This window comes from Schistocerca serialis, chromosome 1 (genome assembly GCF_023864345.2).
Source record: "Schistocerca serialis cubense isolate TAMUIC-IGC-003099 chromosome 1, iqSchSeri2.2, whole genome shotgun sequence".
NCBI classification, from domain to species: domain Eukaryota; kingdom Metazoa; phylum Arthropoda; class Insecta; order Orthoptera; family Acrididae; genus Schistocerca; species Schistocerca serialis.
In genome coordinates, this window is record NC_064638.1 from 391,632,270 (window position 1) to 391,657,800 (window position 25,531).

The 25,531-nt window shown below is 38.6% G+C and overlaps 1 protein-coding gene across 1 annotated transcript in view; it reads left to right on the forward strand.

The window, feature by feature from the left end:
* LOC126471439 (uncharacterized) overlaps nucleotides 1-25,531 on the forward strand; it is a 246,061-nt gene that overhangs the window by 66,732 nt on the left and 153,798 nt on the right. Inside the window, exons 4-5 of the mRNA XM_050099613.1 lie at nucleotides 436-677; nucleotides 6,216-6,346. Of these exons, the coding sequence (XP_049955570.1) occupies nucleotides 436-677; nucleotides 6,216-6,346 (373 nt within the window). The remainder of the gene's footprint in view (nucleotides 1-435; nucleotides 678-6,215; nucleotides 6,347-25,531) is intronic.

A 25,531-nucleotide genomic window follows, 5' to 3' on the forward strand; every position in this document is an offset into this window, starting at 1 on the left:
GCCCCATAGTTCCTTTACTGTTATCATCATTTACTACAGGCTGGTTATTGCAGTGACATATTACCCCACAACAACTCAGGATTTTCAGTTTCTTCATTTCATGTGTTTCACACGTGTTTATTGTCAGTCACACTTTGTTTGTGTACATATTGCATATAAATCAATTTAATACCTTAGGCCTGCACTGAAAATATATGCAGAAAAATGGGCATTATTATTAAAATAAAAATGTATTTATTAGACTCGTAGCACTTCAGTGGTGTCATCACTCCCCTCTTTATTACTGTAGATTCATGTTCATGTTGGCATCAAAACTCTCACTTGAGAAGCTTGTGTAGCTGGTGGCATTAAGGAAGTGTTTATTATAGAAGAACAGGTGAAGAAATGTAGTGCATGCCTCTCAGGTGTAATGAGCTGCAATATCTGTTTCTGTAGGTTCAGTGACCCTGGCCTTGGCCCTGCAGTTGCAAGCAGTGAAGATGAGAGTGGCAGTGAAGATGCTGGTGCTTCTGCTGTTATTGGCCCCAGTGTTCCTGAGCAGATTGCTTCTCTTCATAACATGATGAAGACTATGTCACGAGAGTTGCAGGAGCTACGCACAGAACTTGAAACTTTAAAGTTGCAGACTGCTACGTGGAGGAATGTATCTCGAAGTTATGAACCAGGGATGCTTTCAGGTAACATTATTTGCAGAAGTGGAATTTTGAGTGTACAAACAGGAAATGAGAAATGATTTCTGTGAATAGGACCAACCAGAGCAGATCCCCAAGTTACCTGCAGGTGTTCATACCATGCAGCTTTATGTACCTTATCGGTACCCAGATGTATGGGTCACTTCCTGGGGAACCAATTTGATGGGCTGCCCATTAAATTGCTCTGCAGACAACCAAATTAACCAGTGTCTGCAGTACTCTATATTTAAGTGCACCTTCAATCTACAAAGCAGACAGGCTGACAGCTAACAGCACTGACAGTACTTCACATTATCAATAAATGAACTGGTTGTGTTGATCCCAGGCTCCAAGATTAGAAACATTCAGGCCTGTGCTGAGACTGCTTTGCTCACACCTGTGCCTACATTCCGAATGTTTCACATGTCTTGCCATACTATTCAGGCTCAAGGAGGTCAGTATAACACGGATAAGGTTGTCAGATCCCCTACTTCTATGAGTGAATTTGTAGAAAATCGGTGTTCTGATCGACATGGTAATAGACTGAGGAAATTTGGGCAAAGACTTCTGCATTCAAACATTGTTTCACAAGCATACATAAACATCTACATTGTACATCTAATTTTGATTAAGATGGTAGAATAAGTTTCCTGACTTCTGAACTAAAAATAGCTATTCACAGACTAGGCATACTGCCTAAAGTGAATACAGTGACTTTTTTGTAATGAAGTTAGTAGAGTTGGAACAGGAGTTCAGTCACATCCAATGATGTTATCAATGGTATCACTTATTTGACATCCACTCCTGGATAAAGGCTTCCTCTAGATTTCTCTGTGCATTACAGTCCTCAACAGTACACATCCTTCACGTCCTTGCTGCTTCTGCATCATTTCTAATGTCATCTACCTGTCAACCATTAGGTTGTCATTTTGGTCTTTTCTTGTCTCTTGTAATCCAGGAAAGAACTTCTTGATCTCTTTATTTCATGCTTTCCATTTCATTTTTTTAAATTATAATTACACCTTCCACTCCAATATTTTTCCTGTGAACCATTTGTTTTCTTGCCTCCTTTAGTTAATCAACACTGTGTATCTTTCCATTTGTCCTGAGCAACATTTGGTTTTTGAAAGCTTTCACATTAAAAGTTGATATCTTTCTGCCATAAGTCAAAACTGATAATATGCACTACCAGTGGTTGTAAACTTCTTTCTTTTCAGATCTCTTGGAAGCTTAGGTTTGAAGACTTATTTAGGTCTACCCAAAGCATACCAATCCAGTTTGTACTATTCTGTGTATTTCTTTCACTGTCCATCAAGTAGTCTTCAGCTAACATGTACACAACATCCCAAACATCCCATCAGCGGACATTAAACACTAACCATCACCATCATCATCATCCCATCAGCAGTTTTATGATTTCATTATTCATTTTATGTATTTACTTTCTAATGTGTTAATTATATATTATGTAATCTTACCTATATTAATTTTTCACACTTATTTCCCAACTTGCTCTGTTAAGTTCTTCCATTAGTTTTTGAAATCTGTTGAAATGATCCTGCAGCATTATTGGCCAAGGTTGTTCAGCTGCCTGGTGCAAATCATTCTGTTGGGTGCCACATCAGCAACTTGCATGTTGATGAGTGTGAAATGAAGTTATTAGGACAACATAAGGAAGCTGCAATGTCTCTCTCTCTCTCTCTCTCTCTCTCTCTCTCTCTCTGTCTCTCTCTCTCTCTCTCTCTCTGTGTGTGTGTGTGTGTGTGTGTGTGTGTGTGTGTGTGTGTGTTTGGGCTATAGTTTTTCAAGTCTTGTCTTTTCTATTTCTTGTGAAGTAGAAAAGTTCATAGGAATTTTACAGTTGTGTGGAATTGTCTTTCTCTGCAGACATTCTGTATCATGAACAATTTTGCAAGTTCCATTTGTTTTAATTTTCTTCAGCTTTAATCATCTTCTGGCACCTTTCCTTTCTCCATACCTGAATTGCACCCTCTCTAGCATTACTTACAGATTATCATTATTTCTGTTATCAGCCGTCTGTGTTTCTGATTCAGGTCCTGAACTGTATAAACTTTTATACAAATTTTAAATGCTTGTACAGTTTTCTGTCTGTTGCTAGTTGCTGTGACATTTTCAATCTCAACTATTGAAATATGGTGTGTCTAGCAAACATAGTTTGTTTTCTTTATAGTCTCTTCATTTGCAGACATTTCTCTTATCGTTTCTTTGTATTGTTTGACATTCTCTTGTAGACATTTTTGTACACTGAGCAAGGTGGCGCAGTGGTTAGCACACTGGACTCACATTTGGGAGGACGACGGTTCAATCGCGTGTCCGGCCATCCTGACTTATGTTTTCTGTGATTTCCCTAAAACGCTTCAGGCAAATACTGGGATGATTCCCTTGAAAGGGCACGGCCAACTTCCTTCCCCATCCCTCCCTAATCTGATGAGACCGATAACATCACTGTTCAGTCTCTTCCACCAAATTAACCCCCAACATTTTTGTACAATATTGTGCATTTGAGGATATTTTATCATATTTCTCATATTATATGTTTGAAACTCTCACCTTCTTTCTGATAGCTGTCCATTCATTTTTGGATTTCCCATTCCTTCGCTTTCTTTGTACCTGTAGTATTTTGTGCTGTTTGCTTATGAACTTTTGTTAAAGAATAGTCCCATTCACCTGTGTATGAATAGCATTAATTTTTTAAGACCCTGGACATGTTTAATTTAATCTATCAAACCTTCATATTAAATTCCACGTTTTGTGTGTGATGAGTTCTTTTTTTAGTTTTGTATCTATTTTTTACTATGCATATGTCTCGTATCATACACTTAGCATTTGATAACAGCACAGGAGACATGTCAGAAATTTGTAGTATAACTTCACTGAAATAAAACAGCATTTAATTAATGAGAGACACATAGTTGTAACATGAATAGAGAATTTTACTGTGTATAAATTGCAGTAAGATTAATGATAGATGACATCCTTTTAAAAAAATTAACTTGTCCTTCATGAACCCTCCCACTGGGTAGTAATGTGTTTGTAGCGGAGTATTGTTACCCTTTTTTCTCCATTGACCATGGCTTTGGGTTCAGAATGTCTTTCAGTTTTAATTGCATATTTTCATTCCCAGGTAATCGGGAGTCTTAAGTGTATAATTTAAATAGATAAATAAGAGGCATGAAGTTATCTTTATTTCTTGTATTATATGAGTGGACAAAATAATTTTCCTTGATTATTTCTTTTTTGATGTTTTAAAATATAATTTCACACTTACAGAATGGGAGAGGTATGTTAAAAGTACAAAGGCACTTAAATAGTTGAAGATTTAATCCCCTCGGATGCACAGATTTTTTTTTTCCTGGAATTTGTTGCTTGGAGCTCCCTTAAAATAGAATACCCTACTTGTTAACAAATTGAAAATAACTGTAATGTGTTATTTCCCATGTGTCCCTGCCAGTGGCACTGGATAATGCTTGCATTTCAAAGTTAAAACTACATAATTTATTTGCTATATGTCCAACATACATATTCCAATTTAACAGAATCAATGTTCACTATGTTTTTCTTCTTCTTCTTCTTTTTTTCTGGAATTATTTTAATTTCTCTTCCTTTTGTCTGGGTCTGACAGCACCAAAGTTAGCTAATTTACCAGGAACAATGTAGACTACCAAGTGTACTAGTGTCTAAGTCAGGGATTTCATTATGGTTTACAATTTTTGATTAATGCAGCCAACAGAAACAATATTATATTTATGTTAAGGTAGAGACTGGGTATGTCCTACAGGGGAGAGTGAAGGATGCCATGTGTTATTTTCCACATGGAAGAATGATTTACAGTGTTAGGTGAGACATTTACTTTTTGTTTTCTGTTGTGTAAAAATGCAGTCAGCAATTTATGTCCTCTGATGTCTGAGAATGTATCTTCAACTTCATTGGTTTTTGCTTGTGATGTGCTAGTCTTGGTAAGAAGAAATCTATAGGCCATTCCATAAGCCATTTTTCCCTCATTGTAAATCAAATTAGTTTGACAGTATAATTCTCTGATAAGATAACAACTGCTTTTTATGGTTCATTAATACAGTTCAGTTATATAGTGATTATACAAAGTATTGTTATAATTCATTTCATCATTGTTTTTATTCCATCCTGGATTTTTTGTTTTACGTTATAGCGCATGATAGATATAATTTTAAGTATGATTTTGGTTGGAAAATATGTAGATATAGTTTTTTTATAATCTGATATGAATGTCACCACTGGTTTTTATTAGTTTCTCTTATATGTGATGGTTAGACAAGTATCACTGAACATATTACTAATCATTTTGGAGCCTAAACCGTTTGAAGACAAATCATCCTTCCCAGACGTTTATTAATTACAACCTTTTTATAATCTGTGTGTGCTGCTCCAAATTTATTACAATGATCACTAGTTTTTGAATTAATTCACTATATATATTTTTCTCTTACTGATCTTCTGCATTATGTCATTGATTATAACCCAGAAATTGTGTAGAGGTCTCTAACACTTCAAATTATATTTCTTGTTTCATTAACAAGTTATTCCTCACTGTTGCTTTGGAGAGAATTTATTCCATATACACAAAAACAACTTAACAATCCTTGCTGGATTCATGTTATGCCCCTTCTTTGTGCATGATATGTTGTTGAGTTGTTTATTCATTTGACGATTGCTAAACTAATATCGATTTTTGAAGTTGGTTTTAACTTAGTCACTTATAGTGAGAAATTAGTCTTTTCCATTACCAGTTTCAGTACTGCCTCACCTTTATTTTCGATTTTATTGATATTTTACCCTTGATCATTAATATTTATTCACTGATTTAGAGTCTGACATTTATTCTACCTTGGCAGATTCTACAGATTCATTTGGGAAGAAATAAAAACCTGAACTTATTACTTTACAGATTTTTTCACTTAAATTTTTCTGTATATGATTCATGATTTTGTTGTTATATTTTGGAGTTTTGTGCAAACAGCATTTTTATCACTGTTACTGTCACTTTGTAGGCACTTTTAATAACTATGTCTCGTGACTTCATTACCGGTGCTAAAGTAATGTTTTCTTCATGTAGACAGACAATTCTTGGCCACTGATAAATTTCACACAACTTTTCACACACCTCTCATGCAAATGTAACACATGGAATACTTTACCACACTTTTTAAAACTCTTCCTCATTGGATCTGTTGTTTATTCTACTCAAATTTTAGAGCATTATGTCATTACTCTGTTCTATAAGTGCCACATTAGACAAACGTGGCTAGGGATGAGGTGTTAAAGGAAACCATGATATAGATTGAGAGATGTTAGCCTACACAATTGTAGGAAGACTAACAGCAGAATCAAGAAACTAATACCCATTGTTGCATACACTTTAAACCTTTCAAATGTAGGTAGTACACAGGACTTTGTGTAATACTGTCTTGACTTTATATTTTGATACTGACAATGTTTTACTTCATTTTTAATTTGATAATAACACAGGTTGTTTTTCACCTTCTGCAGAACTGGTTCGTGAGGTGCGTGATGCTGCTAGAATGCGAGAAGATGCACTGATGGCTAGAGTTTGTAACATGCTGAGTGCCTCTGACAAACTGAAATGGAGCAACTCTACTCCACAGCTCTCTGATCCAGTGGTAATGTACAATTATTATTCATCTTATGTAAAACATGAGAATGAAGCAATTATGATTGCGATAGCATTAATTTTTTTTCTTTCTGAGACGTACTAGAACCTGACTTCATGAGAAAGCTATAGGAAATGTGATATGTAGTGGGGCAAACTACGAGGGTAATCCCAAAAGCAAGGTCTCCTATTTTTTTGTAAGTACAGACCTCTGTTTGTGTGGCACTGTTATGAAGAATGATTCACGCGCTGTGTGTAAACATGCACACGCCGTGCTGAGGCACTGTCTTGGCTTGGCAGCCATTGAGAATGGAGCTCCTGTTGGATGTTACCGCCAAGTGCGAATTGCACGCAGTTATTCAGGTTTTGGATGCAAAGGGCACTGCGCCGATTGAAATCCGCTTGACGGAAGTGTATGGTGAGTCATGCATGGATGTCAAAAATGTTTGTAAGTGGTGTAGAGAGTTTGCAGCTGGTCGGACCGAAATTCATGACGAACAAGGGAGCGGGAGATCATCAATTTCTGAGGAGACAGTGTTGAAGGTTGAGCAAAGCATGCGTGAAGATCGGTGGATCACCCTGGATGATCTCTGCACGTTGGGTCCTGAGGTTTCCCAAAGCACACCGCTCACAGAATTTTAATGGAAACATTGCACTACCAGAAGGTGTGCACAAGATGGGTGCCACGCATGCTGACTGACAACCACATGCGGCAATGAGTTGATGCTTCCCGCGCATTTCTTCACCACCTTGCAGCCGAGCAGGCCAACTTTCTGGACTCAGTTGTCATGGGTGACGAAACCTGGTCATACCACTTTACACCTGAGGCCAAGAAACGATCACGCAAGTTTCTGAACAGCATGGCGGCGAGCTGGTATGACATGGGCATACAAAAAGCGCCACAGAATCTACAAAAATGCATCAACAGAAATGGTGATTATGTTGAAAAATAGTAAATGTTCAAGCTTTAAACTGATGTAAATCATTGTAGAAATAAACAGGTCTATGTACTTACAAAAAAAATAGGAGACCTTACTTTTGGGATTGCCCTTGTAAATGAAAGAGGTGAGATATAAAATGATTTTTTCATGTAATCATAATTGGATTAGTAATTCAGAGTTTGTGCTGCTTTTGAGTGTAACCACCTTCCCTATAAAACCAATTTGGTTTTCAGAGGCACATTTAGTTCCCCTACTGCTCTCAGTAAAGGATAATGAATAAGCAATCTCACCGCAGGTATGTGCATTTGTGTGTCTGTGTGGTTGTTTGTCTGAAAATGTGTACTCGTGTGCTAGAGAAAAGTCAAGAGCTAGAAAGCTAGAGTGAATACTGTTTTCCATTGCGCGTTTCTCTCAGTCAGCTATAGGTGAGCGGTTGTCTTTCCTGTATTTAGTGTATTATTCCATTCATAACTTTCCTTTGTTGTCAAATTCTGCGGTAAGACAGGCCATGAAAAATTGTTTCCAGTAATACCTTACCCAGTAACCAAGATGTGATGGTGGCCTGTGCTCCTACTTCAATTGATACTACTGATCCTGTGAAAATGTTTCAAAAGCACATTTACAGAAGGGGAGGACAAGAACATAGAAAAACTGCACCCCATGGCTTAAAATCACCAGTCACGTATTATATTGCTAGTATTTGCAATGTTGGCAGAATCAAATCAGCTGTAAGAGCTCATCAGAAAGCTCTCTAAATATCAATAAAAACTTAACTGTTGATAAAATCAAAATCAGAAATGTTTTTTGTCATCATCAAATGATTCTCCAAGTATGAGAGGTAACAAAACCATCGTTATTAAACTACTATTTGCCTCTACTTTGGACGTATCAACAAACAATGCAAGAACTAGACAAGGTGTTCTAAATATGGTGGTTGCCATGTAGTTACGCCTTTTGCATTAAATGTTTTAACTGCAATTATAAGCATTTGTCACAAAGAGATGTTGCCTATACTATCATTGAATGAGACTAACGGAGGAATTAAGTGTTATTCAGAAACTCTCTTGGGGTTCATGAAGATCTCACTGTGGCAGATTCTTGTTCACACACTAATGCAATTAGAAGCAGTGGCGTTACTCACTTTGACTATCATGAGAATTAACAAAATGTCAATGATGCTATACGTGCAATGCCCACAATTCTTCAGCAAAGTTTGGAGGGTGTTAGGGACAATACTGTGGCTCAAAATAACACTGAAGGTCTGATTCATGACTTATGCTAGTTTGTTTTAGAATTAATACATCAAACTGACTAAGACAGACAGTATCTTGACATCATGCCACTGAGTGAAGGAAGAATCAAAATATTTTAAGGTTATGAATGGGACTTAAAATCTTTCACTGGAACACAAGATCAGTGATCTGTAACAGCGAAATCCTGCTCCCTGAAATGGATACCTTTCATCCTCCAATTATAGCAATCACAGAGACATGGTTTTAATCTACTCACAGATTAGATTCTAAAACATAATTCAAGAAAAGCATATATACAATTAACAGTATGTCGTACACTTCAGTCAGCACTTCAGTTCTTGGCAGCATATATAGAACTACCAGTTGGTTCATTTACAATCATGCCACTTTACTGCTCTCTGAGATTGATCATATTAAATGATGTATTGCAGTAAATTTTTGCCCAGCTGTGTGTGACTTCCATTCTCACAGTAAGGCAAGGAACTGTGAGATAACATTCCAAATTGTGTGGCTATTTGTTCAGTAATAGAAGACCAAATGTATTGTTATATAACTTCTCTCCTACAATTATGAAACTATAACTCAGCTGTTGATACCTCTGCATGTCCTACCGAGCGAGGTGGCGTAGTGGTTAGCAGACTGGACTCGCATTCGGGAGGATGACGGTTCAAAGCCGCATTCGACCATCCTGATTTAGGTTTTCCGTGATTTCCCTACATCACTTCAGACAAATGCAGGATGATTCCTTTGAAAGGGAACGGCCGATTTCCTTCCCCCATCCTTCCATAATCTGATGGACCGATGACCTTGCTGTTTGGTTCCCTCACCAAAATCAACCAACCAACGTGCATGTCCTCCATCTGACACTCTGATATGTGTTTGGAAAATCTTGAATGGCCAAATGGAATTGGATAATTACCACATTCTGATCACTTTACAGCAATCGCTCCTCATCTGCTCCATATATCTAGGAGAGGCAAATGGAACAGTGGCAAATTTGACTTGTATTCTTGGATGAGTTGGAGGAAGCAGCTTCTAGAATGATACCAAAGAAAATTGTTCAAACCCCCCCCCCCCCCCCCCCCCCCGCCCCCTCCATAAGCAGCCTGCTATAGAGTTGAACCCATAATGCTCTCAAACTATTGCTTTAATATCAGCATTATAAAAATTTAGACAGCAACCAACAGAGGAAATGTACCCAAATTACAAATGTGTTGATGCCATAGTGAACCTATTCCTTAAACATTGCAAAATAAGACTTGAAAATTGTTCTATGAATTTCTGATGTGCTGTACTAATATGGTGGAACATATTGTGGGAAGCTAAGGTGTGTATTCACAGATTTGCTAGAAGGCTTTTGCAGACACAATTACCTCACTTTCTATGTTGTCTTTAATCAGTTTCATTTTATGTTATGGTAAATGCAACCTCATTACTGTTGTAGAGTGTTGGTGGGTTACTTCAAGTGCCAACCAAGCAAACTTATAATGCTGGTATGGTGTTGTCAAAGTCTGTTACCCAATGAACACACATTTGCCATCACAGGCATTACATCTACTTCCCATCATCAAAAAAATATGATCAACATAATCAATCCCCATGAGAGCACAAACCATTTTGCATGTACTGAAGTAAGAAAAAGAACTCAGTCATGTTAGTTCTTATAGACCAATTGCGCCAAGCTCTGACATCATCAATATTCTGTAACAAATTGTTGAAACATGAGTGGAATTGTAGCTGGAACATAAATACTTACTATGAAGCACTGAATATGCCTTCAGATAAGAAAGGGGGACATAGGAAAATCAAGTACTATTAGTTACTTATTGCTTGGTATCTTGGTGCAGCTTCCTCGTCGCTGTCTTCTTCCATATCTCAGCTGCTTATGCAGGGTGTATACGACCCGGGGCAACCGGGAAATCTGGGAAAAACCCGGGAACTTTTTCATCTGGGAGAAACCCGGGAAAAACCTGGGAATTTTTCGAAATCCCTGGAATTTTTCGTCGTTTTATCTTTCAGTTAAATTTTTGTAATTTTGACTTTTAAGAATTGATTCTCTAGCCAAGAATGTTACTGTGTCCTGCTACTGGAGAATGACACTGCAACAATAAAATATGAACGAGAGGAAAAAAAATAAAACTTTAGTGGCAAAGGAAATGCGCAATTTACAACAACAAAACACCGTGCACGCACAAGCGTTTGCAAATAGCAAAAATATGTCAAAGGCCGTAGGGCGAATACTATGTAATTCTTCCTAACAATAAACTGCTTGCTATGAGCATGACGTCACAACTGTTCACATTAGGTTCGTTTGACCAGTTCCCAGGGGGCTGTTGCCCATGCGCAGTTGACTCGCATATAAGCAGTACCTTCTCCCGCTTCCCGCTACTTGAAGTTTGGCTGTTAGCTGTATCGGCAGTAGCAGTAAGCAGCCAGATGTAAACGAGAAAAATTTTTCTCGTGCGCCCTAGCTGCCAGATTCGCGCATGCACAGAGTTGTCTGGTTTGTAGTGGGGAGGGGGTTAGTCTCCACATGACCCGAGTTTACGTTAAGTGATTTCACTGCTTCTCTTCGTGTACAGCTCCCATGTCAAATGAAAACAAAACGGATTTCTGTGGCCGGGAGCTATCAAGTAAATTAAAATACATTCACATAATTGTGGAGGGCAAAAATATATTATTAGTTTCAGTTTTCTGATTTTATTTTATTTCCAAGTTAGTAGCAGTCAAGCATTAATTGCTTTGCAGAACAATGAAGCTATTTTTGCAAGTTTGCTAATGAAATTTGGCTTTATTAATCTTTCCACTGAGGCAATCATTTTCTTTGAAACGAAGTGTTTCATTCTACAGTACTGCCTAGTTCCAACTCTTCGCTGAATTTCAAGTGCACGTTATCATCTTCTGCCATGTGTGGCATTATGCCATAATAAAGAACCAAAAATGAGTTCATAGAGTACTGATACTCCAAGAAAATTTACATCCCAAAAACCATACTGAAAAGCTTAATATCAGATGGGAGCTACTTCATAGTGAATCTGGATAAAGCCAATTTGCACTTCAAGCCGAATTATGCATTTTAGTATGGTTAATGAAATTCCGATGGTCTTTGGAGTAACCTCTTATGCCCTGTTTCTTTTATGGTGTAATGTAAGGTCTCTTAGTGCTTCATACACATGAACATGCGGGCTTCCTACACCACTGCAGTTGCACACACACACAATAATGCCTGTTTTCTGTTGCTCTCTGGCAACTGGTAAATGGAACCTATTTCTAACAGTCTCCAGGTAGTATTGCGAACAGTGGTTCGAAAAGCGTTACTTTCAAAGTAAATTTCTTTTTAGGCAAGATGAATTATGTTACGTGTGAGAAAGCGGGATGGATTTCTAAATCACAGAGTGTTCAAAATTGAATAGCTTGAGGACCAGCTACTTACAAAAATTCCGAGCGGAGACATTTATGTCATAATTTTAAATTTACTGGCACATTTGTGTGATGTATCTCAAAGTATAACAAACGCAAAAAAAGATCAATATTACATGTGAAAGCTTAGCTTCTGTTGTAGCGTGTTAATCTTAGAGACCAATATTATATGTGAAAGCTTAGCTTTTCTTGTAGATATACGGTACTATGTACATTAATGTAAACCGTTAACTTTTCCTCTTGTGTGTTCACGCTACGTAACCATTAATCTTGCTATTGGCTGACTATAACACGTGTCCTATGCTCTGAATAGCTGCTGTAATTGGCTGGCGAGATCACGTGGCTTGAGATATGACTGGCTTACAAAATGACATCGCAACCTCGGTTTCAACGCTCTGGAAACTAACGTGCTGTGTTTGGTGCAATTCGAATTTATACTTTCGTAATACGAAAATATGCAGCTTATATGTTGCTGCAAATGAAAAGTCTTTCCAAAACTTCTCTTATTTTTTTTTTATTAAAAGTCTCTCCAAAACTCCCCCCCCCCCCCCCCCCCTTTTCCCGTCTTTTCTTTTTTTTCCGGGAAGTTCTACGCGATTGTATAAAACGTTAACCATTCAAAGGATTGATAAGTTTTACAGTTCCAACGAAAAATCTACAGAAAACCTACTGTCACTTAGCACAGAAAAAGTGTATTTTCGCCCGGGAAAAAGCATATTTTTTAAACGGGATATCCGAGAGAAATCCAGAAATGATCTGGGAATTTTTTTTCCTTGTCCACGTATACACCCTGTTATGGTAATTTACAGATTGCATCTTACAGGCATACATTCAGATTATAAGTAAGATGACATACTCATGCAGAACATAGCAGGATCTCCCTCGAGGGAGAGTCCTCAGCTAAATATTATTCATGGTACATACTGTTGATACTGAAAAATCTCTGCCCCCAACTGCTAGACAATTACAACATGCAGACGTTACGTGCCTGTACTTAGTAGTCAAATCTCACCAGGATACTTGCCATAAACTTGATCTTACTGTCATATTACTTGTCAGCTGACTGATAAAAAATGAAAATAGGCTTTCAGCTTGAGCTTGCAAACCATAGGTAGTGTTGTGTGCTCTCAAATTTTTGGAGCATCTTGCTCTAGAGATGAAGTTAGCAGACCATGTGGCATTGGTAACCTTGACTGCTTGATTCCAGGGACTCATCTGTGACTCCTGTCTTACATGATATGCCTACATCAGACATCTGTCAAGGCTAGGACAAATTATAAATGTTCTTTGTGCATGCTGCCATTGTAATTACTGTGCTGATGCCACTTATATGCAAGAATAAAATCAGTTTCCAAACTTTTTGGATGGAGGTGTATGTAACAAATGGGATCAAGACATTCATGAATAAAATGAGATATTTGTGTAAATACAAACTTAACAAGGTTAGATAAAACTTCCTGTATCGCTCCTACTCGTCTAATAAACTGAGATTCATTTCCCTTCAATAAATCGACACTAATCTGATAAGTCTTTTATGTAAATCGAACGTGTGCGACGAACTTATGCAATAAACCAAAATTTTATCAGAAATACAGACAACTTAAAACAAAACTTAATGTGTAATATAGTTGAAGCACACTATTTCACTCATTTGTATCTGATAGAGAATAAAATTAATAGAGATCAGATGATTAAAAAAGAAGAGCATCAAGATAGTCCAAGTGTAAAAATGACTGCCTTTCATTGGCCTCCCTAAGCTCCACAAGGAAGGGGTTCCTCTTCATCTGATTCTGAGTAACATTGGTGCTCTGACATGTGTAGTAAAACACCTTGTCACTCTATTGAGCCCTATAGTAGGTCAGTGTGAACACCATATTAAGAGCTCGGTGGATTTTTATAGTGGATTAGAGGGAATACATTTGAATGATTCTGATATTCTAGAAAGTTTTGATGTGCTCTCTCTCATCACTCATATTCCGCTGCCTGTTTCATTACGGTTGATTCAGGTTAGGTTTGGTGCTGAGTTAACAAACCTATTTCAATGTGTGTTGAGTTCCACTTACTTTTTCTTCAATGACCAGTAGTATGAGCAGACAGATGGAGTTGTGATGAGATGCTGTTTAGATGATACTTTTGTTGTTTGGTCTCAAGGCAGTGAGAATATGGACGTCTTTTTAGAACTGCTGACGTCAGTCCACCTACGTGTTTGTTTCACAATGGAGATGGAAAAGGATGACGGTCTTTGCCTCCTCGGTATGTTGGTGAGGAGGAGGGTGGATGGTACATTGGGGCAAGCCTTTATAGGAAACCTATTCACACTGACTTATTTCTGCAGACTGGCAATTGCCACCATTTAGCTCAACCTGAAGGGATACTTCGCACCGTGGTTCTCAGGGCCATGTCATCTTGGACCCTGAGAGTTTGTCAGCTGGGTTTGCCCACCTCAAAGTCACCTTTTGTCAGAATGGTTATGATGAAAGACAGATTAGATGTGCGTTGCGTGCTGTTGGCACTGGGTGAGTGATGATAATACCGAGGTGGCACCAAAGTCTACGGCCTTTTTGCCATATGCAGAGAGCATTTTGGATGTGATTGCTCATATTTTGTGGAAGTATAATGTGAAATGTGTTTTTTGACCACTGTCTAAGATAAAGGTCCTTGAGGTTCCATAAAGGATGATCTTGGTTTGTGTAAGGTGGATGTCTTCTTTGTCCATGCAGTGCATATATTGGTCATAATATCGGGACTGTGGAGGACCAGTGTATGGAGTGTTAAGTGGCACACATGTTAACAAGAGATGAGCAAATCGGCCATTGGTGAACATTGTCTTGACACTGGTCATCCTGTGGAATACAACACAGAGATTTTACCGTACACTTCCAGCTATTGGATAGTGTTATTATGGAAGCTGTTGAAATTAAATTAGCAAATAACTTTGTACATAGAAATGCTGGTTTTTGTTTCAGTTTTGCATGGAATCTTCTCTCTCCCTTGTCAACAAACTAGAGGGACAGAGTTTACGCTACTCACCAATTGATTATTAATTTCACTATTGATAACTCCTGATGTCAGTCATCTTTGATAGCACTAGTGTTCACAATGTGTGTGTGTGTGTGTGTGTGTGTGTGTGTGTGTGTTATATCTTTCCAGAGTTCATCTGAAAATTAAGTTTTTAAATTCATTGTACAGTGCTTATTTGCTGCAGTTCTGCCTTGAAAATGGCAGGGTGTGCTCCTCTTCAAAATATCGGAAGTTGTCGATAACATCACCCAGCTGCATTCCCATAAGTTATTTGAACATTATATACACCTGGAGCAACTCAGGTCTCACATTGTAATCTAGAGTGCTGTACTCAGTCTTGTTAACACAGGGTATTGTTGGATAATAAGGGCAATGGGGATTGTTTAACAAACATTCTTTAAAAGAATCAAAGAGTATATAAATATTAGTAACAAAAAACATTAAATTGCTGAAAACAAATGTAAAACTGTGGGAAATTATGCCATTATTTCAGAACTGGTCATGTTACTAAAAATAGAAAGTCATTGATTCCAGGTAATTGTGCACACGTTTGCAAAAGAGGAAGGATCCGGGGGTAACAGAGACATCAGCTTGGATACAGCGCAGTTTAAAAGTAAATTTGGAAAGGAGAGCCTGTGATGGAAAGTGAATCACATAAGTCATTGATGATTAACAGCAAATTGGATTGCAGACAACTTAAATAAAGATAGAATACAAGAAAATAGTTTATTGATAAATGAACTTGTGAAGGTGCAGGTATGAAATTCTCATTGGCTAAGTAAACACATGTGAGTTGATTCTGTAGGTGACATAAGGATGTACTAAAGACTCAAATTATTAAATCTAAAGGAGAAATTATAGTTATGATGACAGAAAAATCGTGTTGGACATACAGTAAAAATACAGTTATAATCTTCACATTAGCAAAGGAATAGAAAGAAACTGATACAGGTGGAAAAAATTAGATAGCATCTTCTGGAGGATGATTTTGACAGACGTTGACTAGTTTTTATTCCGACAAGGCAGAAGATTATGTTGAAATATCTTCAGGATTACAGTTACATTTGCATTACACAATATACTCTTGAAAATTTGTGTATTATTATGTTTCTAGGTAAATATTACGTTTATACTTCTATTAATTTGACATCTCATCCATCTGTGTAATTGACAAAAATATTTTTTTGAAGGTAGATGCTAATGATAAAATTTATAAATACTTTGTACAGTAAACATTATTACTAATTTTGAATTTATAAAGGACTGTTATCTGAACAGGATATATTTGCCTTTATTGAAAACATACTAAAGCCAGTGTATCAGAAATTGTTACCGGTAATATTTTGTGACTTAGATAGGCTTCTGAATCTGTGAAACATGATCTGCTTATGCAAAAGTGAAAATATTGTAGTGTAGTAGACACTGTAGGTTTATGGTTGTTATCTTATCTGCATGACAGAAAGCAGTTAGATGGATCAGTCAGATGTTGTGTATCACAGAATTCTGTTTTGGGTTCCTGTTGTTTGTGATATAAGTGAATGATCTTCTACTTGCACTATCAGGAGATGCAAATTTTAGTTTTTCTAATGTTACCATCTGCACCAGACTCAGATCAGTTCAGTGGAAGATAAATGGCCAAGGCTGGTGCACCAGCCAGCCTGAGTGTGGTTTTTGGGCAGTTTCCCATGCTCATTTAGGCAAATGCTGGGCTGTCCCCTGCTGTTCGCCTTAGAAGATAGAATACACTAACAGTTAAAATATGATCACACTCAGAAAAAGTTTACACCATTTACAGTCAGATGGTGCACATGGCTTCCCTCCCTTATATAACCGATGACTGCACTGACTGGAAGGACATCCAAGTAGAAAGTTAAGTAAAATAACTTGGTTAAAAACTTGAGTGCAGTGGAGCCCATCCTACGCTGGGTAAATGTTAATGAGGAGGAGGAGGAGGAGGAGGAGAAGGAGACGAAGACTGTTATTGAAGTGGATTATGGTTAAATTTTGACGAGGCCGGCAGCAAATATGGGCTAAACATAAACAAAGCCAAGACAGAGTACCTCGTTATGACGCGTGGTCATTGTCAGACTGCTGATCATCTACAATCACTGCAGGTTGGGGACCAGTCCTACAAGAGAGTGCAAGAATTCAAATACCTAGGGGCACTTTTCACTGAGAACTCGTCATGTGAAGCAGATATCAATGCCAGAATACAAGCAGGAAACCGATCTTACCACAGCCTTGCACAACTGCTTCGGTCCAGATATCTCTCCAGGCAGTTCAAGATTCGACTGTGCAAAACCCTGATCCAGCTTGTCGTTCTATATGACTGTGAGACATGGAGTATCCGGAAACAGGACTCCCATAAGCTCCTTGTTTTTGAGAGAAAAGTGCTTCAGAAGATCTTCGGTCCGGTTCTGGATGCAGATACAGAGGAATGGAGGATCAGATACAACCAAGAGCTTGAGGAACTATACCAGCAGCCCAACATAGCAGGAACTGTCAAAGCCAAACGAATGCAGTGGGCCGGCCATGTGGCCCGGATGGAGGATCACAGATGGCCTCAGAAGCTCCTGGATTTCACACCTACAGGAAAGAGACCACCAGGGATACCCAAGAAGCATTGGAGGGATGGACTCCATGAAGAGTTAAACCAAGTGTCAATAGATGTGAATGGATGGCGGATAGCAGCAATGGACAGAATACTGTGGAGGAGGAAACTTGTAGATGCGTGCGGTCTACTGGGTCTGATCATCTGATCATGTAGTAGTAGTAGTAGTAGTGGTAGTAGTAGTTGCAGTAGTAGTTGTAGTTAGTCTATATGATTCAGTTCTTCTGAAAACTCCACAAGCTATAAAACTAGTCTGTTCAAGCAAGAGATACAATAAGTGTAGAGAGTGTTCAGGTGTGTGACTGTAAATAGATTACACTCTTGATTGGAAAATCCATACCGTAAATTAACAAAGTACCTTCACTCCGTTACATTTGCTGTATGTATGGTTACAGCTATTGGTAATGTAAAAACGAAGAGAAATATTCAGGAGACCAATGAATTGCAAAACGACAGTCAGTCTGCTCCACATAAGGCATCTATCAGTGTGTCCCATAGATGGTGGTCGGATTCCAATGAAATGGCTGAGAGGGTGAGATGACGTGATGTGTTTGGCAGATGTATATTTTTGCTTGGATGTCACAGTCCAGCAGTGGTTTAAGAAAAATGAAGAGGAGCTAAATTCTGAGACAAATTACAGACAGAACTGTGGAAAATGTTTGATGATAACCAGCAGCAAGTGCAGATGGCGGAAGAACAATTGAAGAACAGGGCCCAGTGCAGGGGAAACATCACAGTTCATATACAGAATTCCCACATTGTGAATTATAAAATGACAAAAGCCGTCAAAATGTGACTGTTGATGAAAGGAGTCACAGAAGAAATGTACAAGGCTCTTTAGGTAAGGAGATAACAGTGACAAAGGAATTTTGTCAAGTGTTGCCAACAAATCAAGGAGACACAACAAAAAAACAGTCTGATGAAAGAGCTTTGAATGACTGTTGAATGTGATCCCTATAGCAGCTGTGAAAAAGCACCATGAGCTCACCTGCGTCATATGGCATATACTAAGAGAAGAGATACAGCGGTATACAGCAGCCAGAAATTTCAGACCAAGTACACAAGAAATAGCAGCCTTTGCAGCTTATGGTGGCCAGAAATTTTGGACAGGGTACACCAGATATAGCAGTCTTGAATGTTGACACAGGCCAGGAGGTAATGGAGAATGTTGAAGAAGAGGCATATTGAGCTTTAGTGCTAATCTCAGCCACCAGACAAACATGCTAGGGAAAATGGACTTGACCGACTTAGACTTATGCCAGAGCTGTTGAAAGGCAACCTAGCATCCAACCAATGCAGGTACAACCCACTCCCACACCAAGCAGAATGCCCCACAGAAGAACAGACATATGGAGGACAGAGGAGTACACGCTAGTGTGTTTTCACTGTGGACATCCTGGACACACTGTACGCTACTGCAGTGAAAGAAGGCAAGTTTCAGACATCAACCATCACAGCAGCTCTCTTCATGCCAGTCAGTTGCAGACAATTATAGTCGAAGCCCATCACTGTACCCTGGATGAGATCAATTCCCAACATGCTGTAGCCATTCACCGCCACTCTACCAACTGCTTGCTTAGTCACCAACTTTAGGAAAATTGAGCTAGGCGACCATCTGTGGAGGTGAGGCTGCCATGGTTGAAAATACTACTTGGACGCCAGTCACCAAGAGGCCAGGAAATCTCACTGACATTGTCACTGACGGCCAACCTGTCCAAGCTCTAGCGGACTTAGGGGGCTTTCTCTTATATATTATGAGATGGTTAATGTCGCCAGCTATAGAAGACTACATTCTGTAATACAAAAGCAATTAACTGAAATGTAGCTAATGGGCTACATGTATTGCTAGAATAACTGTTCATGACTGAAAACAGCCCACTGAATTTGTTGTTTTAATAGAATGTTATTTATAAATTTATTCTTCGATGAGATTTCATGCAGACTTCACAAGTAGTCATAGACTGTGTGGAAGATCAGAGCTCTAGATTGATGAAGCTTTTCCAACAAGCGCACACAATAGTGGTTGTTCTGGACAGTTGTTTGACGTTGAAGACATTGTTATCTCACTATTATCAAATACATGAGTTCAAGTCACTGATCGAGATGTTCATTTGAACTCTGAAGCTTCTGTTGATTGCAAATAGCTGCTCAGGTTCACAAGCAAAAATGTAGTGACCTGTGATGATTATAAGCATTACCAGTAGTCAAGGGGAACTATGGATCACTGTCACGAGCAGCTGCAAATCGTCCCTAAAAATATATGCTTATGAACACCCGAACCAATCCAAGATGGACAGCTCAGTTCCTACAGCAAAGAATTGTGCTCCACTGCCACTGCACAATGGAGGAAGCTCCTATTAAACTGCCAATAGGATCTGGCCTGACTGATGAACACCTTTGGTGAGTGTAAGCTGTTATGTGACAGTTTTCGATTTCTATCAAATCTGGAGTGGAGAAAAGACAGACAAAGTGGCCTTCAGTAAAACACCGTATTAACACTAGGGATCTTCTGCAAATCAACCAGCGCTCACTTATAGGGTATCACTGACCGGACAATGCATAATTCAGGAGAAGATGCTGCAGGATGACATCACTGAACTTTCAGAGAGTCTTTGATCCCTGCCTGAGGTTCTTGCGAACAAGTAGGATAGCACATGGCATTTCTGTGTCAACTTCTGATGACTAAACAAAATCATGAAAGTCCATTGCTGTACATTGGTGACACTAGACTGTTTGCAAGGACCAAAATATTTCTCAACTATTGACATGCAGGCAGGCTACTGACAAAATGAAGTTGACCAGTTGACTGTAAAAAGACTGCCTTTGTAACTTCTGACTGCATCTATGGATTTAAAATTATGCCATTTTGACTGTGTAATGCTCCAGCTATCTTCAGACATATGGTGAACAACCTGCTTACACTTTAATCACGGTTGGGTAACCGGTGGCCTGTGGGCCAGATTTGGCCTGCGATTGATTTCATTCTGGCCCATGGAAAAAATGTGACAGAGATAGTCAGGCACTTGCATTGAACTCTGCCCAGAGTGCATTTTCGGATATTTATACTGGTGCTGGGCTCGCTACATGAGTACTGCTTTCGTATTTGCCGTACAGTCTGTAAAAACCGACATAAGATGAATGCCTATCATCTACAGCAGTAGAAATGTCACACAGAAGTTAATGGGCCTTCACACGTCCAATATTATTGTCAATACATCAATACAATAACTGTCTGAGGGTGAGTATTGTCATATTGTTGATACTACTAGAACTATTGATAAACATATTGATGCTGACCAGAATATTCTCAGTATTACCAACATGTAGTGTGCATGTGAAGGTGAGTGTTATTGGTTTGACAATTTGTCATTCTGTTGTTCACTTTTTCCAGTTTGGCCTCTGTATAATACAGTAAATATATGCTAAGTTAAAGCAGTTGAGACTTTTAAACCTTTCAAAATGAACAAATAAATGATGGCTTCATTTATTTAGTGTTAAAGAAAGAGCCCATGTTTATGTGATCAGTCATCAAAATATTTTTGGACAAATATTTAAGAAATGCTTGCTAATAGTGTTTTTGGATATTAACAAACTAAATTTCAAACATTTGAATGACCTGCCTGTGGTTAAAAATCACAAAGTTGCTCCTAATTGCTTATTGACTGGGATTGCCTGTCTCATTTCCATATTCTGTTTTTCTGTTTTCTCTTGTATGAATATTATTAAATGATTCTTGCCCATTCTGAATGTGTTAGAGCACTGTAACTGTTGAAACTGAAGATAATTTATAACACATTAGCTGCAACCATTTGCTTTTATAAGCATTTATTTTTCCATGGTGATGTCTCAGGATAAATGGCATTCCACCTTCAGTTTTTCACATTTATTTGCATGTCATGAACATTGTTTCTTTGTTAACAGCATAGCAGAAATCTGCAATGAAAGTTTTTAAGATAGCTACTGCAAAACATCATAAGTAAAAAGACAATGTGCACAACATGTAAATAAATATGAAATATCTGAAGTTGGGGTAAATATAAAATGGGCATACTCTAAAAAGCTTGTGTTTTGAGGTCTAATTTATTGGCATGGCATGTCTAAACAAGGGGTGCCATTCATACAGGTGCATTACCCCATAAACATTGATGTTACAGGTGCTATAGTTTCGTTTTTATGCACTAGGAGTGCTGCTGTCATGTGATGAAGCGGTTCGTAACCTTCAGTAAGTACGTGAATCAGGCCTGCAGGTCACCAAACATTGCCTGTGCCTGCCTTAAATGGATGACTTGTCTTTGCTATCAGACAGTCAGGTTTTCATAGACATTTGAGGAACATCTACGCCGCCGAATGACTGTGTTGTGTTCAGGCTGCAAACCTCTGCCTGAATCTGAAAAAGTGCCTCTTCATCACCCTGTGTGGTGCATGTAGTCAATCACATTGGAGTCTGTCCTGATCCAGAGAAAATAACAGCAGCCATGGATTTTCCTACTCCTCGATTCATCTGTGATGTGAGAAGCTTCCTTGGAATATGCTCTTCCCCTACAACAAATGCTACAGGAAGACACCAAATTTTCCTCGAATCAGGTGTAAGAAAGATCGTTCTTTGTCCTTCAGGAGATGGTAACATCTTCTCCAGTCCTAGCATTGAATGAGAAAAAAGGTGAGATAGAACTTCAAACCCAAGCCAGCAGTTTCGGGCAGGGGAAGTTCTAGTGCAGGATCGGGAAGGTGCTGAAGAAGTGGTAGCTGTGCTTCCAGAATGCCACCCAAGTCTGAGAAGAGCTACTGTACAACTGAGAAAGAGCCATCAAGATGATCCAGCCATATTTATTTGGCAAATCATTCACCATTGTGATAGATCACAGATCTCTATGCTGGCTGACTAGTCTGAAGGATCCATCAGATCGACCGGCAAGACGGGCACTGTGGCTTAAGGAGTATGTCATCACAATGGTACACAAAAGTGCACTCCAACACGAGGATGCTGACTGCCTTTCAAGGAATCCTTTGGCGGAACACAGCAATGTGGATTAAATCTTAGTCACTGCTGCATTAAATGACATTGCAGCAGGATGGAGGGAAGCTCCAGCACTGCTGCAAGCCATAGAAGCCTTCAAGAAGGGGGGGGGGGGCGGTTGATGAAATGTGAATTCCAGAACTTAAATAAATGGAGCACTATATAAGAAGAACTATGATCTGATTGGGCGGAAATGATTGCTTGTCATCCTAGCTCATACCAACTATCCTGAAGTATTTACATGATGTATTGATATCTGCTCAGCTGGGATTTGTGAAGACTCTAGGCAGAATCAGACATAATGTGTCACTGGCCAAGTCTTTACTGATCTATTAGAAACTGTGAGCCACCACAAGGAATCCCAAAGATGGAAGTGTGTGTCGCAGTTACCATTGAGGGATCTGGTACCAATTCCCGCCTGCAACAGTTCCCTTTTATTGAATTGGAATCACCCTTCTGGATAGGATCATGAAACCAATAAATGGTAATTAATGGATAATAGTTTGTGCTAATTATCTCGCCTGCTACACTCTCACCAAAGCTGTGTCAATTGCTGAAGCTCTGGAAATTATAAAGTTGCTCCTAGAAGGAGCACCCCATGTGATGATCTCTGATTGTGGAAAAGTTTTCCAGTAAAGACCAAAGTCAGAGGTAATTTCACATTGCAACATCATCCACAGGAGGATAACTACCTACCATCCACAGGTGAATAGCCTCACAGAATTCTTTAATAAAACTTTGACAGATATGCTCTCCACATTAATTGATATCAAACAGAAAGATCGGGATACAAGGCTGCCCATGACATTCTCTTACAAAAGTGTAGTGAGGTACTACAGGCTTCACACAATTCTCTGCACTCCACAGTCACAAAGCCAAAACAACAATGGATACACTGTTCTCATTTTAACCAAAAGATACACAAGATGACTCCATGAAACACGTCATCACCAGGACTGAAGAAACAAGGCAGCTCGCTCTCATGTGGGTGGTAAACACCCAGGAGAAAGACTGAGAATGCTATAATGTAAAGTGTTCGCCAGTGAGATACAGTCCAGGAGACTTCGAATGGATTTTTATGCCTGTGCAGAAAGTGGGACTACTGGAAAAGTTTCTGAAGCATATTTTGGGTGGTATTGTACCCTTTGCTGTATTTTGGGCTGTATTGTATCCTTCAGCAATTGTTGGGCATCACATATGGAGTTGAGGATTATTACCCTTCATCAAGAAGACAAAAGCTCGGAGACATTGTCCATGTCCTCCATATGAAGCAGACAGATGATTCCTTCTTTTTGGGCTGTACGTTGGTATTAGTAATAAATGTGCTTTCCATACAGTGTTCAACTTCATTGACAACCCTGCCTGTGTATCTAGGCTGGATTGTGGTGTAGATATGACGATATAATACCAGGACCATGTTCACAGGCAATGTGTTAGATGCCTTGTGGCTAATGTAATGAAGGCTAAGATAGAGTTAAAGAGCTATTTGTTGGATGATTCCTACGCTATTGAAGATTATCTTCAAAGAAACTCTTGAATTTAATTTATTTTATTCTAATGTAAGTAATATTAAGACAAATTAGTTGTCAGTTGCCCAGCCTTTTCAGATGACCTCAAACTATTAGCATCTGGTGTAGAAGAAGCTATTTACCAACTCTCTTCCTTGAACCTAAGTAATTAGTTAGGCATAATCTTCTGGAACAAATGAGATTTTAATAAAATGAGAAAATTAAAATCAAGTGTAGTAATGTCTTGCAAATATGTGAATGTAAAGTATCGTGAAAACTGTTTGCTATTTGAGAAGAAAAATTATTCAAGAGGAAGAATTATTTCTTGATTTATATGTCTTGGCTCTATATTTCCACTGATGTAATAATCAAAACAGAGCTGCCTCTGTTAAATATTTGCTTAAGAAAGGACACTGAATCTGTAGTGTGTGATAAGCTGTAAATAATTTCTTCATCAGAAGAAGAGATGAGGAATATGAAATTTGTGATGTTTTAAAGAGAGAATAAATTAAAAGTTCCAAAAGTCCAATTCAGCATCCATTATTCCATTTGTGTATCTATGATGCTTATAGCAATTTTTGTAGTTTTAGCGACCTCTAAGTAGGCAGTTGTCTAGTTTTGATATTGATTGCTAGCTCTGTGTCTCATTCAAACCAAGGCTGTAAGTAATCATCTTTCTTCTGTACTGTATTTACTTGAATCTAAGCCGCACTCGAATCTAAGCCGCACTTGAAAAATGAGACTCGAAATCAAGGAAAAAAAATTTTTTTGAATCTAAGCCGCACCTGAAATTTGAGAATTGAAATTCAAGGGGAGAGAAAAGTTTTAGGCCACACCTCCAAATCTAAAGAAAATTGGCCCATTGTAATATGAGAAACAATTTAGCTCGAATGAATGACGAAGTCGTAAGCTTAGCAGTTAAGCTTTACCAGGTAGCCATTGCTATGCGTCAGGCGCTCCATCCATATTTATTCGGGTACCCTTCCTTTTTCAGGTGCTTCATCTGGTTTGAATTGATTGCTTATTTTTCTTTGATCTGATAAGTGCCGTTCTCTTTCTTATAGGTGTTTACGTCACTCTAAGCTGAAAGTGCACTACTGTACTGTGTCATTCATTGTTTGTCGCATTCTGATAATGAGTGTCTACGGCCTGTCGTCGCTCATGGCGTGGCTTGCTTTTGTGCACGCTACCGCTGCTTACAATTAAAAAGAGAGAGAGAGAGAGAGAGAGAGAGAGAGAGAGAGAGAGAGGAATTGTCTCATTAGCGAGACAATGGCAAGAGACTGCTATTTGTTGTTACTTACACTGCTGCTTTCTTTGATAATGATCAACAAGAACCAAATAATAGACTGCGTATGGTAGATGATGTTCTGAACGAGAGTTTAGCGAAAATTTTTCTCCGTTTGAAAATCTTTGCAGATGCC